The sequence below is a fragment of the Drosophila guanche genome, unplaced genomic scaffold (assembly GCF_900245975.1).
Source record: "Drosophila guanche unplaced genomic scaffold, DGUA_6, whole genome shotgun sequence".
NCBI lineage: Eukaryota > Metazoa > Arthropoda > Insecta > Diptera > Drosophilidae > Drosophila > Drosophila guanche.
Window position 1 is genome coordinate 7,964,306 of NW_022995745.1, and position 17,097 is coordinate 7,981,402.

The 17,097-nt window shown below is 49.8% G+C and overlaps 2 protein-coding genes across 3 annotated transcripts; one reads left to right on the plus strand and one right to left on the minus strand.

Annotated features, from left to right (window-relative positions):
* Positions 1-120: 120 nt before the first annotated feature.
* Positions 121-14,004, minus strand: LOC117581094. 2 transcript variants are annotated; one of them, XM_034267982.1, is made up of 7 exons: positions 13,715-14,004; positions 5,877-5,985; positions 3,333-3,486; positions 3,133-3,260; positions 2,921-3,068; positions 2,730-2,852; positions 121-2,651 (listed from the first exon to the last, which is right to left on the minus strand). In XM_034267982.1, the coding sequence occupies exons 2-7, from the start codon at positions 5,952-5,954 to the stop codon at positions 1,201-1,203; spliced, it is 2,082 nt and encodes a 693-aa protein (XP_034123873.1). In that variant the 5' UTR covers positions 5,955-5,985; positions 13,715-14,004; the 3' UTR covers positions 121-1,200. The 2 variants fall into 2 exon arrangements, with proteins under 2 accessions (XP_034123873.1, XP_034123874.1); XM_034267983.1 differs by having other exon boundaries at positions 13,560-13,850.
* LOC117581101 (farnesol dehydrogenase) lies at positions 4,862-5,913 on the plus strand. The gene is made up of 2 exons (XM_034267992.1): positions 4,862-5,481; positions 5,543-5,913. Exons 1-2 carry the CDS (start codon positions 4,909-4,911, stop codon positions 5,720-5,722), a joined length of 753 nt encoding a protein of 250 aa, XP_034123883.1. The 5' UTR covers positions 4,862-4,908; the 3' UTR covers positions 5,723-5,913.
* Positions 14,005-17,097: the final 3,093 nt, after the last annotated feature.

Below are 17,097 nucleotides of genomic sequence, written 5' to 3' on the forward strand. Positions count from 1 at the left end.
TGGTGATATTTTGCAAGCATTCCATTTCCAAATGGAATTTAAATGAAATTTCATAGTTTCTTTAATTTCATCTTAGCTAATTTTTATTCAATTGTCAATTTTTCAATTACAAATGTTGCACTTAATTCTCTATATGCAGATAGACAAATGCCTTGCCACAAGCGGTAAATGGTAGAGAGAGTCTGCAAGTCTGCAAGTCTGCATGTGTATGGGTGTGTTTGTGTGTGTGTGTGTGTGTGGGTTCAATAAAATTCAAATATGAATGATGAGAATGAGCATTTTACTAGATGATTGCGTAAGTTAATAAAATAATTTAACTAATTTTCCCCTAAATTAAACTCGCGTTTCAAATACCAAAACACACGCAAGAAAAAAAAAAACAAAAAAAAAAAGAAATTTTAAGCACATTTTTTGTTTGCTTAAAATTCAATTTAGAAATTTTGCGATTTGTTTTTCGATGTGGCTTAAAGCTATAGCTTGATATCGTACGATATTCTCAAATATATGTATTTTATGGTACTAAATATGTAAGTATTTATTATTATGTATTGGTATCAATAAATAAATAAGTTTTCCCTTAATCCTAGATTATGTGAACTCTCTCATCCTCTCATCTACTCATATTTGCGCTGTCAACGCTGAGCACCGCTTCTGGCTGCAAGGTGAATTTACTAATAAGCTGATGCAAGGTGAATTTGCTAGTAGCAGACGTCGCGGCTCTAAGCAGCACTCCCTGTGCAGCTACCACCTTATGAGTAAATTCGCCTTGCTGCTGCGTGTGTCGCAACAACCGCAACATTCTGTTGTGTGTCTCTCTTTCTCTATGTGTTTGTGTTTTTGTGTGTTGTTCTTGTGTTTTTACGACTAAATGCACCCAAACAGAAAAAATGTAATGGATCTGTCGATCGTTCAGCACCAATACGTATGTGAAACGGGAACCCTTTTTGGAGTCTTTTTGTGTGTGGTTCGTGTCGAGTATTGCATTGTTGCCCGGATACGGACGAGAAGCTAACATAACGGTGTGCGTGCCATCTCCATCTTCATCTCGGAATCTCACTCTCACTCTCTCACTCTCTCTCTCTGAACGGCACCAAGCAAAAACAAAACAAAAAATAAATAATAATTGGAAGGCAAAGACGAAGACGAAGACGGAGCAAAGGCCACAATCCAATCCAATCCAATCCGATGTCCGATCACCGATCACTGAACCGTTTCGTGCCCTACAACGGGACTCTGCTGCCGCACCTGCTGCACCTGCACCTGCTCCTGCTGCTGCTGCTGTTGCTGCTGCTGCTGCTGCATGTGGCGCAGTCGGAAGAGGCGCAGAGTCATCCAGGAGGCCAGGGTGCCGGGCACCGGCATGGGCGTATGCTTCTCCAGCGCCTCCTTCTGCAGCTGGTAGCGATAGAGCAGCGAGCCGGCGACCAGGGCCGACACAATTGTCGCCGAAATGACAACAATGAACAGAATGCTGAAGCCGGGCACCGGCATGCAGATGCCGTAGACAACCTCCTCGCTGATCTTGCCCTGGAACACGGTCACCGCCTCCTGCTTCGAGTCCGGCGAGAAGGCCAGATCCGCCTCCGAGATGACGTCATAGAGTCCACTGACACCCACATCGGCGCTGCGCACCTTGCGGTCGGAGATGACCAAAGACCGACGACGACGACTGCGACTGCGACTCGGGTCAGGGCTCTCCGGCGCCTCAGTGGTGGATGATGTGGAGCTGGAGGCGCCCTCCTTGTGCTCCTCTGCTACGTCCACATCCAGATCGACATGATCCTCGCGCGACTGCTTCAGTGGCTCCGCCTGGGGCCGATAGACGGGGCGCGGCACATCCTCAGCATCGTTGCGGGGCTCCAGGGAACGGGGTCCGGCCATGGGCACGCCCATGCGCTTCTGCGCCTCCAGCTGCCGCGGCCCATGGGGGAACTTGCCGCTCTTCTTCAACCCCAAGTAGCGCTCACCATCACTGCCCTCCATGTCGGCCAGATCGGCGAGATCGTCGTCCCCAAACAGATCGGACAGGTCCACTTCCTCCTGCTCCTCGTGCACGGGTCGCGGCTGCAGATTCGCGCTCTTCTCGTGTGCCCCTCCATAGTCCCCAACGGATCCCTGACCAGCGCCAATTGTCTGCTTCTGGTCGTGTATTATGTCCTCATAGAAGATGTCATGATCCACACCCGAACCCATGCCCATGCCCATGCCCATACCCATGCCCATGCCCAGTCCATGCTGGGCCGGGGGCAGGGACAGATCCCGCAGGAGGTCGTTGGTGCTGCTGCTGCTCATTGGATCGCCCATGTGGACATCCTTGCGCTCGTTGGCATTGGTCACGCCATGGCCCAGGCCGAGGGCGAGACCCTCACCGCTGCCAGCACCCGCAACGCCCGAGTTCTGGCAGTGATCGAGGCAGCCATGACGGCAGATCTCCACCTTGCACTTGATGTGCACACTCAGAGCATCGGGGAACTTGAAGGCGTGGAAGAAGGCGTACGTGATGACGGTGGCCCTCTCATCGGGTGCGCGCGCCTTCAGGAATCGTGAGATCATCTTGGGCCGCAGCACGCAGCCAAACTCATCCGACAGATTGATCACATGCCCCGATCCGTCCGAGGCCAAGCAGGACTTGACGCGCATATCGAACTCGCCTGCAGGATAACGATACATTCAGAGTTGCATTCAGCATTCAGCATTCAGCATTCGGCGATAGTCGTAGTCGTACTCACCGCGATAGTCGTTGATGGCCACAACGAGGGTCAGAGTGGAGCCGAGGGGCACGATGCCGCTTACAGGCGGCGCCCAGGGTCCCTTGCCATGCTGAATCTCCATCCAGCAGTCGACGTTGTCACCTAAGCAGGGCAGACAAGCGATTCAAGAGCGATTCAAACTGATTGCATTGAACTTTGCATTGACTTACCGCGAAAATCGAGCTGAATCACATCGAGATCGGCAATCACCATCGGTGGCTTGGAGGCGGTCTTCTCGTAGTCATTGAACCATTCGCAGCGCAGACGCTTCGCCTCGTCCCACACCTCGAGCAGATCCTTGTCGTACTGCACGACCACCTGTGATGCGAAATGTTTGATCGATAACAAATCGATTGCTATCGATTGCAGTGCGAAAACTCACCGTATTCTCGTAGAACTGCCCGTTGAGGTCCGGCTTGGTGCCGCATCGTGAGTACGAGATGCGAAACGAGAAGAATGTCTTGCCCGTCGAAGGCGGCACATAGACGCAGCGCGGATCGCTATGTTGTCCTGAACAGAGATGCAGGAAAGGAGTTTCATATTAGATACCACAAACATACGGAAGTTGTGGTTGGGACATACCTTTGGAGCTTACAATTCCCTCAAATGGATGCGAGAATGTCAGATGCACATCCATGTGATCCTTGCCGCACATCACCTCCAGCGAGACAATGTTGGGCATGCCGTCGGGCCGGTCCATGGGCCACAGTTCATTACCAGCTATGACTAAACTAAACTGAAATGCAAGAAGGTGGAACGAGAAGTTTGTAAGTGTCTCATCTCTAGTCCCATCTCTAACGCTCGTCTGCCATCTCTAGCCTTGTGGGTGGCATCTAACGGTTCGCGACTGGCACCTGGCACCTGGCACCTGGCAAACGAGTTGCCAATAAAAACGAAACGGACAAGTCCAGTCTCTATCCCAGGCAGCCCCACGGCCAGGGCCAATGAAGGCCAATCGAGAAATGAGAAAGCGAATTCCGTCAGGTTGTGCATCCGCCGAAACTGGTCTGTCCCGATCTCGATCTCCTGGGTATACCCCAAGCCGACTCCTGCATTTGCATTTACATACTGATACTCGGCCAAACTGCCTTGCTGGAGACCCCGTCTGGTGGCGAGGATCAATTGGGGGCTCTGAAAATTCCAAATTTGCATTCATGTATCCGTTCATGCCACTAACAGTTACAGCTGCACCTGCCAGTGCCCCCATACGCAGCGGTGCCACATTGTCTGGGCAGACACAGCCAAAGCTCGCTCTCCGCTCTCCGCTGGCAGCTGTAAAAGCATTGCACATGCACATGAGTACGGTACGTACACATACATACACATGGCAACCTATGCAAGATAATCAATCAATTTCGAGTTTCGCTGCCACTTAACATTTGCGGCACTCGAAATGTGTGAATATGCTCCTCTGTTAATCTTCTGCTTCCACTCTCTGCTAGCATTCCGTTAACCCCTGCCGCTAACGTCTGTTAATTATGTCCGCTAACATACTGTTAACACTCTGCGCTTACATATTGTTACCCCTACCGCTGACGTCTGTTGCCCCTCTCCATTAACAGTCTGTTAACTCTCTGCATTAACATCCTGTGGCCGCTCCCGTTTACAGCTCTCTGTTAGCTAACGCTGCGCGCTCTCACGATCCACACGGCCTTCGCTAGCTTGTGAACTTGAACCTGCTGAGTTAATTAAGCTCAATCACCCCCGCTGCAGGCGGACGCGACTGTCAAGTGGAAACAGTCATGGGTGCCAATTAACTGCCAGGTGGTGCAAGCCATTTCAACTCATCTTTCAGAACTTACTCAACTGTTGCGTTATCAAATGTTTGTGTTTTGTTTCGTTTTTTCGCTGATCCACAATGATAAACAACAAAGTAGCTGAACCAAATCAACACAAACACAACAAATAAGTGTACGTATTTGGGAATACGAGTAGATAGATTATATTGTACGGCGAGTCATGGTTAGTAGCGTTACTGCTCTTCCCGAACCACTGCCGAGGCAGGGCTCGTACTCGTAGCATTCGCGACTACAGCTCGTGCTTGGGCGGTGCTCGCGAGGGTGGGTTGCCTATAAAAGTAGAACCGCTGCCGCAGGGGCCAAGCAGTTTGCAGCGCAAAAGCAAACGAAACGAAACGAAAGCAAATCTCTCTCCAAAAATGGATCGCTGGCAGAATCGCGTGGCTGTTGTGACTGGCGCCAGCTCGGGCATTGGCAACGCCTGCTGCAGGGATCTGGTGGCCAAGGGCATGATCGTCGTGGGTCTGGCACGTCGCGAGGAGCGGCTGCAGGAGCTCAAAGCTGCGCTGCCAGCCGAGCAGGCCGCCCGCTTCCATGGCCGCAAGTGTGATGTGAGCCAGGAGCAGAGTGTGATCGAGGCCTTCGCCTGGATCGATGCCACATTGGGCGGGGCTGATGTGCTCGTGAACAATGCCGGCATCGTGCGGATAGCAGCGAACATTGTGAGTGAGGGCAACGGGCCGGACTTGCGTGCCATTCTGGACACCAATGTGCTGGGCGTGGCGTACTGCACGCGCGAAGCCTTCCGCTCGCAGCAGCGGCGCAATGTGCTCGACGGACACGTGGTGATCATCAACAGTGTGGCCGGACACCGCGTGCCCATCACAGGCTTCAGCCTGGGCATGTATGCCCCCTCCAAGCATGCCGTGACCGCTCTCACCGAGGTGCTGCGCCAGGAGTTCCTCAACACGAAGACCCAGACCAAGATCACAGTAAGTTTTCCACACACTTCCGCTTGCCAAACGCTCTCTGACCAAACGTTTCTTCCCACAGAGCGTGAGTCCTGGCGCTGTCAATACAGAGATCGTTGACACGCAATCTTTCGAGGTGATGTCCAATATGCCGGTGCTGCGCTCGGAGGATGTCGCCGATGCCGTCTCCTACTGCATCCAGACACCGCCCAATGTGCAGATCCACGAGCTCACCATCAAGCCCATTGGAGAGACTGTCTAAGGAGAAATTCCATTGCTACACCTTACACCCACCATTCCCTCAACTTCAGTCCTCCTGCTGCTACATTATCGCTTTTTTTTATTGCAGATAAGATTGTCTGATCGTTCTCGAAGTTTTCTATTGTTATTAATTATTTGCAGCAGGTTGTACTTACCATTAAGTGTAAAATAAATATACAGCTACTAAGTCTACGGTCCCACAGCCGTGTAGGACCTTTTTGTGGGCTCCACATGCTGATGCTGTGGTGGGCGTGGCGTTCGGATCTGCAACGAGACGAAGAATATAAATGAAAATGCACGCCTGGAAGTTAAGGAGTGGGGTTAAGCAGGTGGGGGGACGGGTGGGACTACCCCAATGAGTTCCATATAAAAATTGTTGCTGAGAGCGAGAGTACCAGGCGGATTCTCTCTCCCTCTCTCTCTCTCTTTTGAACTGGTTTACTACATGAAGCATGAAGCAACTATGTAAGGAGGTCTCGTCGGCAAAAATTAGGGAGCGTAAGTGCGAGTGAATTGTTAGCGGATCGCTTTTACGCCCACTCTGTGGCCACAGTTCAAGCCCCAGACACGAGCCCCCGCCGGCAATTGCAACTGTTGACTGGCTGCTAATGCCAAGTGCGATCTCGACTCCAATCTCCATTGCGCTTGTCTGTCCACGAACGAGGGCCGCAGGTTGCAGCCGCCACTAATCGTGAGCCACACAAAATTGCGGCAATTTCCTCCTGATCGATCGACTGCATTTCGGACTGCATTACCAATTGAGCTAATGGTAAACGATTGGGCCACAGATATGCATGCCTATACGAGATGTAGATCGTAGATCTGCCAGATTACTGTTTGCTTCTAATTCGATTATTCGATCGAGATTTTGCTCCAAAACTGTTGCTGAATTTCTTTGATTTCGGGTTGAGTTCTTGGCATCTTTTATGCAAGCTTTTTATTGATCTTTCTGCAATTTTTCATTAACATTCACCTCGAAAGTTTGGCTGAGTTCCCTGTCGCATTTCTCCTTTAATATTCCCCAATGTTTTGCCTGCCCTCGGCTCGCCATCGCTCCTCTGACCAATTCGTATGTTAAATATCAATTGATAAAGGCCTTTACCCCCAAGGTTTTGGTCAGAGGAGCCCAACGGAGTAATAAAGATGTCGATATGCGTCATTAGTGCAGCGAGTGAAGCACTCCATGGAGTGAAGGGGAGACGCACTCAACGTATCCGGGGCCAGAATCGCACTTAACCTGTCGCCCCCGGGCAGTGGCAGTGGCGGGGCAGGGCAGGGCAGGGCAGGCCGAAAATTGTTGGAACACGTGAAATGGCCGAAAATGTGAGGCCACGAAAAGAAGCCATAAACAAATTGAAATTTAATAAACGGCCAAGCGGCCAATTTCCCAGACCTGAACCCGGTGCGCACTCTCTGATCCATTCGATCAGTTGCCATCGGCCCCCGGGGGGTCCATTTCAACATTGCAAATTGAGGTGGCTGCGCCTGGGCGAGTGGAATTTTGGATTGTTGCCAGGCACGTCTTGTCGCCCCGAGACCCACTCCAGTGCAGACAAGAAAATTAGGCAGTGACCCACTGCCTGGACACAGTCCGGACAACTGCAATGAGTTTTGGCCAACTGAATTGAACGATCAGCGGGGGCCAGGCGGCCGGGCAGGAACAACTTCGAAGTCTATTCCAATCATTTTTATCGCGGAGCTGCTGCTGCGATAATATTTTATGTATTTCTGGTACTTTATCTGAAATTGTTGTTGTTTTCCTGCACTTTTTCCACCAAAATAATCACTCAAAGGATGTCTGCAGCAGGTGCTTGCTGCTGCTAAGATCCACCAGCACTGGCAGTAGATGCTGAACAAATTTCACCTGAAGCAAACTTTCCAATTCACACAATAATTCTTTCGCATTGGGCACACACAGAGGGGCTGCTGCTGCTGCTGCTGCTGCTGCTATAAATATTTACATTGGCAATTGTTCAGTGGGTAAGCAGCACTTTCCCTGCTCTGCCACCAATTAAAGAAATGCCGACAATCAATCAATCAATCAAACCGACAATCGGGCAGGCAGACAGTAAGTCCGTCAGTCAGTCAGTCAGTCAGTCAAGCCCCCACATCAATTTCAGCGTGGAGCAGTAATAGTAACAGTAATAATAATAAAATCTCATTTCGCGTCTCTGTCTTTCGCATCTCCTGCCCGAGTGCCGATTGCCGATTGCCGGATTGCCGATCGTCGCCGCCTATTGTGCCTGGCCCGGGCCTGGCACACACTTTTACCCGGCAACAGGTGAAAATGAAATCGAAACTGTGCGAACAAAGCGGCGCTCAAACTCGAACATGAAAAATATGATGGACGGTACCCCGCTCCCCTCGCCAACACAACACACCGCCACAACGCTCCACTCCTCACAATTCAACCACAAAAATGCGGTCAACGGAGATTCTTCACTCGCAGAACTGTAAATCGCTTGTTGGCGCCGGGGACGGGCAGGGTGCTGGACAGACGCCCAACGGTAAACGGCTGATATGCTTATTTGTCTTTTAATTTGGAGCCAATTAATTTCTCTTCTCGTTAATTGTCTCTTGTGCATGAGTGAAAACTCGCAACGAACTCGAACTCGAATTCGAGTTCGAACTCTCACATAAGAACACGCGAAATGTGCATAAAGCAAAGGAAACGAAACTACGGAAACCGCGACTGCTGGATACCCTTGCCTTGTTGCCGCTTTCAGCTACACTGTGTTGGATTATAATTGTTTATTTATTGAATTAATTGGATAAGCAAACTTGTTCTTTCCGTTGTGGGGCGAATAAGCCAATATTTCCTGGGCATTAAACGTCGAAAGCCATTCATGCGTTGCAAACAATTTAATCAAATTGGAACACTTGCTACCTACGCAAGGGTACACAGAGACAGACAGCGACTAGGCCTAACTGTATCTCATTCTCTCTGCGCTCACACTCCCGCGCTCTCTTTGACTGTGTGTCTGGGCCAGCTGTTTTGCATAAGTGCAAGAGGTAGAGAGAGAGAGAGAGAGCGGGAGTAGTAGCGCAAAAGTGAGCTGGGCTCACGTGTGAGCGAGGAATCAAAAGTCACCCAATTAAGAGCCGCCACATGGAATGGGATTAAAATGGTTTTGAGTTGGGGATCTACTTGAGCGCGGAGGCGGCATCATGTCCGTGGGGCCTTCTCAGGCGCTACCTAACTAAGTCAAAGAAAGTGCGACGCGACGCAGTGAAGAGTCCCAGCGTCTGACGCCGCGTGCTGCACGCTCTGATGGCGCTTAATTAATGATGCTGCTACCCCTGCCGCTGCCACTGCAATTAACAGTACCGCCACACTTGCTGCAGGTGCGCAGAGGTGGAAGAACAGAAGAGAGGAAAAGTAGAAGTTAGTTGGACACGCTCCAAGAGATGAGCGGAGCTGAGCTGCAAACCACCATACACTACAGCTAGAGAGGCTCTTCCGATCGGTCTCGATTCAGAGTCCATCACAAAAAAAAGTCGCATCAAAAATCGATCAAAGCGCAAACCCAAACTGCGGCCACTTTGCTTACAGTTTTCACTTTTCTTTCTTGTGGATGGGCATTGATGAATGGAAATGCCAGTGGAAATGGAAAAAATGGTTCGCTTTGGTTCGGTTCGGTTCGGTTCCATTGCTATTGAAGAGCAGCAGCGACCACTTTCGAATCGAACAGAGAGCGAGCAGAGCAGCCCACCCCCCCCTTTCCCGGCATATGGACCCGTTTATAACGGTACGTCGAACAACCAGCAAACGGTAAATCACATGCCTATGCTTCATTGCTGTTTATCTGTTTTTGTGCTTTTAGCTGTTGTTTTTTTTTCTTTTTCGTTTGTTGATGAGATTTTCGTATGTATTTTTAGCTTCTGTGTTTTCTGCTGTTTTTGTTAGAGAAAGAGAAGGGGGTGGTGGGGGGCTCGTCTCATAGTGAAAATCAGCTAATAATCACGATAATGATAATGATGCCACTAAGCTGCTGCTGTGGCATGGTGGCACGGTGGCACGGGCACGGTATGGTTATGGGAAAAGCAAAGCAGCAGCAGGTAAGGCCGAAATCCAAAATACATTTTTAAATGGTTCACTTTCTTTTAATTAAACTGGTTCCACCAGCCCCGTCCCCGTCCCCGTCCCCCCAGTAACCACCTACAGACATGCAGGCCCCACTCCCTCTCTCTCTCTGTTATTCTCCCCCGTGTTGCCGTTCTCCAACCCCCCACACACAGAGGGTTCCCAGGCGCAGGGGCGCTCGCTCGCTCCAAGCAAGTTTGTCCACTTTTTGTTGTTGTTGTTGTTTTTGTCTGCGTTTCGGGGCGCATTCTCCAGACGAACGCCAAGTGCAATTTTACTTTGTGTAATTATCCCGACAGGGCTGTGCCGGTGCCGCACAGTCAGCCGCAAAATTAAACAGCCTGTGGGAAAATCTGACTTGGAAATTGCCGTCTTGAGAAGATGCCAAAAAATGCCAATTCCCCCCCCCCCCCCCATGAAACATTGCAGAGGAAATTGAGAGTCCCAACAGATCGATGGGAGAGCAAATGTCCAACCGATTCCACGCTTTATCGTAGCAGAATTCTGACCAAGCGGGAATCATTTATTTCTCCATTTATTTATGTTCAGCCATGGCTAAGTTTATTCTTTATCCTTTGCCGAAAGCCGAATCATAAAATGCTTTGAATTTATGACAATTTTCAGGCAATGTTTTGCCGCTAAATCGCATGGGAAATGCAAAATGCGAATGCAAAGCAGGCAGGAGGGGTCTGCCACACATGTGGAAACATCGTTGCCAGTTGTTGCAACAACTTCCATGCCATTCTCTGGCTGCAAGCGTTCAAAAGGCTTTGGGTAAAGACCGAGAGAACGTGTCAAATGGTCCCAGTCGCAGTCCCAGCAACTCGTATTCAAATTTGGGACATGAACCAAACAATTGCTGCAAACAAAACTTTTGCCAGGCTTTTGCCAACTGTCTGTCCGTGTGTCTGTCCGTGTGGCTGTCCGTGTTTCTGCCTGGCGGCAATCTGTTGTCAACTGTGAGCAACGGACACGACATGACAGCTGCCAGGGGAGTAGCCAGCAAAATTCGCTGCAAAGTCAAGTGCACACAGAAGGCGAATGGCGAATGGCGAATGGCAAATGCGAAATCTTATCAGCGACTCGGCAGCTGCAGTTCAAATCTTGACCCCAAAGACCCTTCCACTTCCCAAAGACTGGTGGAAGTGCAACTCTCGATTTCGAGTAGGATTAAGCGCACACATGAGGCTGGGTTGGGCCTGGGAGACTGACCCCAAATGTGGCACACAGAAAAATTTCCATTTCATTATTGGAATGTTTGTAGAAAGGCAAAAGAACAGTTAGACGCCGCGGCGTCTCTCTCTCTCTCTCTCCATCACTCACTCTTTTCTGGCTCGACTGTTTGTTGAATACAAATTAAGATTCTGTGAAAAGAAGAAAGACGCTTGTCGTCGCTTTATCTGTGTATCCGCATCTGCATATTGTACAGACACAGACACAGCCACAGCCACAGGTACAGGTACAATATTCGTATTCGTATCTCGCAGATACAAGCATCTATCTCTCTCTCTCCCTCTCCCTCTCCCTCTCGTCTCGTCGTATCCGTGTCGTCTGTGGCAGCATTGGGAATAGAATTTACTGGGTCGATCGCAGCAGCTCATAAATTATTCGTCATCATCGCACATCGCTGTGGTCAAAGCCAAACAATGAATGAATTTCAAATTCGAGTTCAAGCGAAATCCACAGAGAGAAAGAGAGAGAGAGAGGGGAAGACCTTGACTCAGCTAAGCCATTTAGGGTTCCCCTCTCCTGCTGCAACATCATTTGAGGCCAAACAAAGAGATAGTCCACAGCGCAGACAGCGAGCCAAAGACGAGTCCCAGTCCCAGTCCCAGTTCGAGTTCGAGTAGTTCGGTGCCGTAGATGCTCGTAGATGCCGTTTGCTGATCTCCGCTCTGCCACCACAGATGCGACCACGAGCAGCAGCTTGCAACTTGCAACTTGCCAATGCATTTATGGCCAAGTCGCGTGTTTCTTAGCCGTTGTATCTGTATCTGTATCTGCATCTGCATCTGCATCTGTGTCTCCATCTGGGTTCTGTCTGCGGCAGGAATTGAGTTTATTGTGCCATTGGATTGTCGCATCAGCTTAATTAGAATTCGAAGTAGTTAACGGTGCATTTAATGCGCTCCAAAACGGATCAAATGCATCAACCGCATGCCGCATGCCTCAGGTGTAAGCTCTGTTCCATTTATTGCACGAGTCTTCCAGCAGCAGCCGTAATGGCCACCCGAGACTAGTGACATTTTCTAGCATTACTCTCTGGGGTTGCCTAAACAGATCAAAGTTGTCCACTCACAAAAGTGAGGCTAAATTCCTGAATTGTAATCCATTTTTCAGGTAATACTTTCAGTAGCATTAATTCCATGTTACACTCACCGATAGAGCGGGTTCTTTCCGCTGTTCAGCGACAATTTGGCGTGTTCTCTTTTAGCTTTTGCTGATTCTTGAGTGTTTTATCGTTTCGCTTATCTCTGGAACACTTGATTGAGGCTGAGTTTGGCAAATGCATTACAAAGAGTACACAGAGAAATAAGGAGAATAATTGTTTAAATATGTGCAGAAGTGGCAGGCAAAAAGACAGAAGTGAAATCGGAACGGAACGGAACGGAACGGACCGGACTGGACCGCCTAAAACGTAACGCAAATAAAAGGAGGAGAAGGAAGGAATAGCAGCAGCAGCAGCAGCAGCAGCAGCAGCAGCGGCAGCGGGCAACCAGTCTGGGAGTCTCGAGTCTCAGTTGGCACTGGAAGAGCTGAGGAACTGATTGGTGATTAGTTTCCATTTGACATGTGTGTGCGAGAAGGAAGATGATTTGGTCAATAATTAGTGCATGCGAGACACAGGTGCAGGCAGCACCTGTTGGCTGGTGTACGGTACTATGCTGGGGAACAGACAGCAGGATGGAATGACTATGGGAGTGATCCGACAGATGACGCTGCCACTTTTGTGGGTCTCGTCTGGGTCTGGCTCTGTCTCGTGAGTCTGTCTCTGGGTTGGCTGTGCTGTTGTTGTACGTGTGATTGTTATGATTATTATTATGTATTATTATTATTTTTCCACGGCTTTTGTCGCTGCTGGGAAAAGCTGTGGAAAGTGCACCAACACCATCAGTGGAGAGAACTCAAACACGAACGCCGAGCAAAGATCTTTTTCTTTTTGTTTTTCGCTGTATGGCAGATCGTTTGGTGCTGCCTGCAGTCCGGGGCTTTGATTTTGAGGTTGATTTTGGTTTCGATTCTGAGGAGGATGGAGGCGCAGAGATAAAGAAGAATCAGACACAGAGAGACGGAGAGACGGGGACAGAGCCAGGCCGCATTTGTGCTAATTGGGAAAATTAGAAAGCATGAAATGCTCGGCTGCATTTGCTGTCTAGCTGGTTAATCGGCTCCCCAGCAGCAGTGGCACTGGCAGAAGCAGAAGCAGAAGCAACGGCAGGTCCGAGTCCAACCCCCCCACCCCCCCTCTCTTTCTAGCGCACTGAGCATAGATCCTGGTTGAAGGCTGCACAGAGAATACACAGAACAAATGCGAATATGTACAGTTCCATGTTCCTATTGCGACAGATGAGACTAATAATAATAATGATAATAATAATAATAGTTTTTGGTAAAAGTTTCCTTTGGCTGTTGGGTTCTTGGGATACGAGTGGGGGGTAGGTACTTATACGATTGCGCTATGCTGTACGGATTTATTGCAGGTACAACGAAACAACAACAACAACAACAAAAAATCAACAACAACAACACTCACTTCACTGAACTGGACTCGTTCGCTCTCTCGTTCGCTCTCTTTCTTTCGTTCTTTCGCTCGCGCGTTTGCTGTATATATTTCTTCTTCTTCTTATTCTGCGCTTTGGCACAGGTAACGGTAATTGTAAAACAACAACAACAAAAAAATACACTGACACTAGACACTGGGATGAGCCGGTGGCGGAGGAGGAGGAGGCGGAGGAAGAGGAGCCAGGCGGCAGGCTGCAGTCGACAGTCGGGCACTTGGGCGTCGCAGTACTGAGAAAACGAGGCTCGATCACGATCCGAACGGATTCAGACTCGGACTTGGATTCGGATTCGTATTCGCCAAAAGCCTGGGAGATGCGGTGAGATGCGATGCGATGCGATGCGAAGCGATGTGGCAAGCAAGCGGCCAAGCGAGCAGCACGTGTGAACTCGACGAGCGACGAACGCGAAATACGCAAACCAGCCAAGATACTTTCTTTGGCCTCGTAATGTAACTGTCGGGAACACAAGAAGAAAATCAAGCCAGACACACAGATACACACTGACACAGGTGCACGAGCCGCCACGACCAGAGACGAGCGTAGAGTCTAGCGACTGCGCGCAGCGGCAGAAGCTTCGGACTTCGGCTTCTGCTTCTGCTGGCTGGTGCTGCCTGCTGCTGCGGCTGCGCCATGAGCTTTCAGAAACTGCACAAATGAGCAGCACAGTCACAGACGAGAGAACTTGCGGCTAGACGAGCGAGCGCAGCTCTCCTTCTCTGCCTCCTCTGGTTCTGCCTGCTGCTATGGCCGGCCTCTGCTGCCTCTTATGTTCCTGCTGTTTGTTCTTTTAGTGGCACTTGGCCTAGCCTAGACTGAGACATATATTGGACGGCGCGGCGCCGCTAATCAAGCGGCCTAATGACATAGAATCGCTTGCCAATTAGAAGCGGCGCGATCAGCAATAAAATCTACCACTACACTACACTAACCAACTCCTCGGCACAGATGCTCCCTGCAAAAGGAGCACAAGAGGAAAACACTTAAAAGTTGATTTGCACACATTTTTATGCTCTGCCAGTTGATGAGATATTTTCATGGCAGATGAAACGAGAGGACCGATATGCTAGGGTATCAAGAGCTTTCCAAACCGCACATTTGTTTGCTTCTCATTATGTCCGAGGCTTCTCTGTCGCGGACTTTGCGCTCTTGAACTTGATCTTTCGAGAGCGCACATTTTTGGCAGTGGTAGAAGGTAAACGGTAATACCCTCGACTGCGAACGCCCAAGCTAATTTACGCTTCACACCAAGCCGGCGCTGGGGAGGAACAGCCAGCTGGATATACCGATACAGTATCCAATATACCCCACCCGCCGGAGGGTCTCGAAAAGCACAAGCCAGCAAGTGCTTGCGCTGTTGCGTGAATGAGGGAAAATGGTTAGGGGAGGTGGCATCGCCAATAAGATTGCAAACCGCATAAATACATTTTGGTTCCCATTTGAGTAACATTTAAATTTGCAGAAGAAGGAGGAAGGTATTTCCATCATAACGGTTGAATGTTGAATGCTGGCTGATAACAACTTATCAAGATTTGGGGACAGTTAGCGATCAGATTGATTTGAAGAATAAGCCAAAATTTCCGTTTCCGCACTTTGCATACCTGCCCACCTGCCCGTCCACCTCTCACCAGTTGACGGGAAACGGCTGCCCATTCTCTCTCTTCTTTCACACACGCAGACACACGTACACACATGACTGATGTGCAACGGTTTTTATGCTGGTGTTGTTCTTGCCTTGTGCTTTTCTCCTCATTTGCTGTTAGAGAGGCTGCTGCTGCAGCGCTCTCTCTCTCTCTCTCTCTGACTTACTCCATCCTCCAAGTTGAGACTCTCTTTTGCACACACAAACACACACACACACACACACCGTCTCACAGAAACTGGGCGCATTTAAACGGTAAACATCATGAATGCATTTGGAAAGTGGTTGTGGTTCGTGGTGTTTGCATTTTGCATTTCTTCGCATTCTTTCTCTGTCCGCTGCCCGCTGCCCGCTGCTGCTGCTGCTGCTGCTGCTTCTGCTGATGATGCTTCTGCAGCAAAAGAAGAAGTAACAAAAAAAGAACAACAGCAACGGTAATACAGACCGAAGACGGGGTTTTCATTTCTGAGAATTGATTGGCCGTCGCGTCGCGTACTCCACACGCCACTGCCGTAGCTTCAGCCTCATCCAGTCTTAATTTCTTGCTGCATTCCTTTGGATTCTGTACTGCTGCAGCAGCACCAGCAGCAGCGTCTACAGTAACAGGTGCTGCTGGTGTCTTCTGCTGCTGCTGCTGCTGCTGGATCCATTGCGATTGTGATTAAATAACGTTTGTTGGCGGGCGTTGTCCTGATCGTTCGTTCGCTTCATTAACCTCAACAGGTTCAAGGTATATTAATATTTATATTTAAGGTTATATTCCATCTTGAGCTTATCGTTCTGCAAAATCTACCCAAAGGAAAGAAAGATCCTCTCAGAGATCAAGCACACATTTCTACTCCCAGCCGTGCTCTTCTCTCTCAAATCCACTACTAGTCCCACCTCTCCAAGCATCACTCTTCGCACTCCACTCCTCGTCGCTTGTCGCCGCACAAGCTCTGTTCTCATTCCCATTCCTCGCATGCGCAGTCCACTTTTGAATTTGGCATCATCAACAGCAACAGCAGCAGCGCTGCCGCTGCCGCTGCCGCTGCTTCTGTCTCTGCCTTGGCCTCTACAAGCGGCGTCGGACGTCGCCATTCGCTGTCGCAGTTGTTCTCTCATTTCTTTCTTCCCACTTGGCGTGTAAACTATCGCCATTGCCTGTTTCTATGACAGGCATTGGCACACTTTGCCTCTCCCCAACCCCACCATCTCTCCACCTCTCTACCTCTCTGTCATTGCTTCTGTTGCTGTCATCATTGTAATTCCTCAACGCACTTGCCTCTGCTCTGCTCTGTCGCTGCAGCTAGTTCTTCCTTCTCTCCTGCGTCGCCGCATCCTCTGCCAACGAGCGCCCATTTGGCTAAGTCGACTATTTAACTATTTTTGCCATTTGGCTCGATAAGCTCTCAAGATGCTGCTCCATTTGGCTGTACGCGACATTTATCGCTGATTTTTCTCTGATTTTATTTTACGGCGCATTGTCGGCTTCCCTCCCCCCTCCCCCCTCCCCCCACCCCACACGACACTCACACGAGACCCTCGCAGGCCACCGTCGCATCGTGACCCACAAGCAAATGAAGCTGAGTGTGCCCAGACACTGTCATTGTTGTTGTTGTTGTTGTTGTTGTTAATGCCGATGCTAATTTGTGTCCATTATGGGGTTAGTGGGGCCCGTTTCGTTCCCCAGACAAGATTGATGGCAGTGGGGGCATGGATTGTGGCATGGCTGTGTCACCTGCAATTACCATTTGGTGACCCCGACACTCGTTGAACTGATGGAGCCTCCCATTTGTCAGCTGCTCTTGAGTTTTGGGTGGAATTTGATTCGGTATTTGGTGACCCCGAAGGCAGCTCTGCTTTGATGCTTCACTTGCAGCCCCCACAGA

Bases quoted from the DNA above. Each gene is read 5' to 3' on its own strand.
- LOC117581101 (XM_034267992.1), top strand. From the start codon at position 4,909: ATGGATCGCTGGCAGAATCGCGTGGCTGTTGTGACTGGCGCCAGCTCG. The intron at 5,482-5,542 runs GTAAGTTTTCCA...TTCTTCCCACAG, and splicing joins AGACCCAGACCAAGATCACA to AGCGTGAGTCCTGGCGCTGT.
- LOC117581094 (XM_034267982.1), bottom strand. From the start codon at position 5,954: ATGTGGAGCCCACAAAAAGGTCCTACACGGCTGTGGGACCGTAGACTT. The intron at 3,069-3,132 runs GTGAGTTTTCGC...TTCGCATCACAG, and splicing joins GGCAGTTCTACGAGAATACG to GTGGTCGTGCAGTACGACAA. The intron at 2,853-2,920 runs GTAAGTCAATGC...TGCCCTGCTTAG, and splicing joins GATTCAGCTCGATTTTCGCG to GTGACAACGTCGACTGCTGG.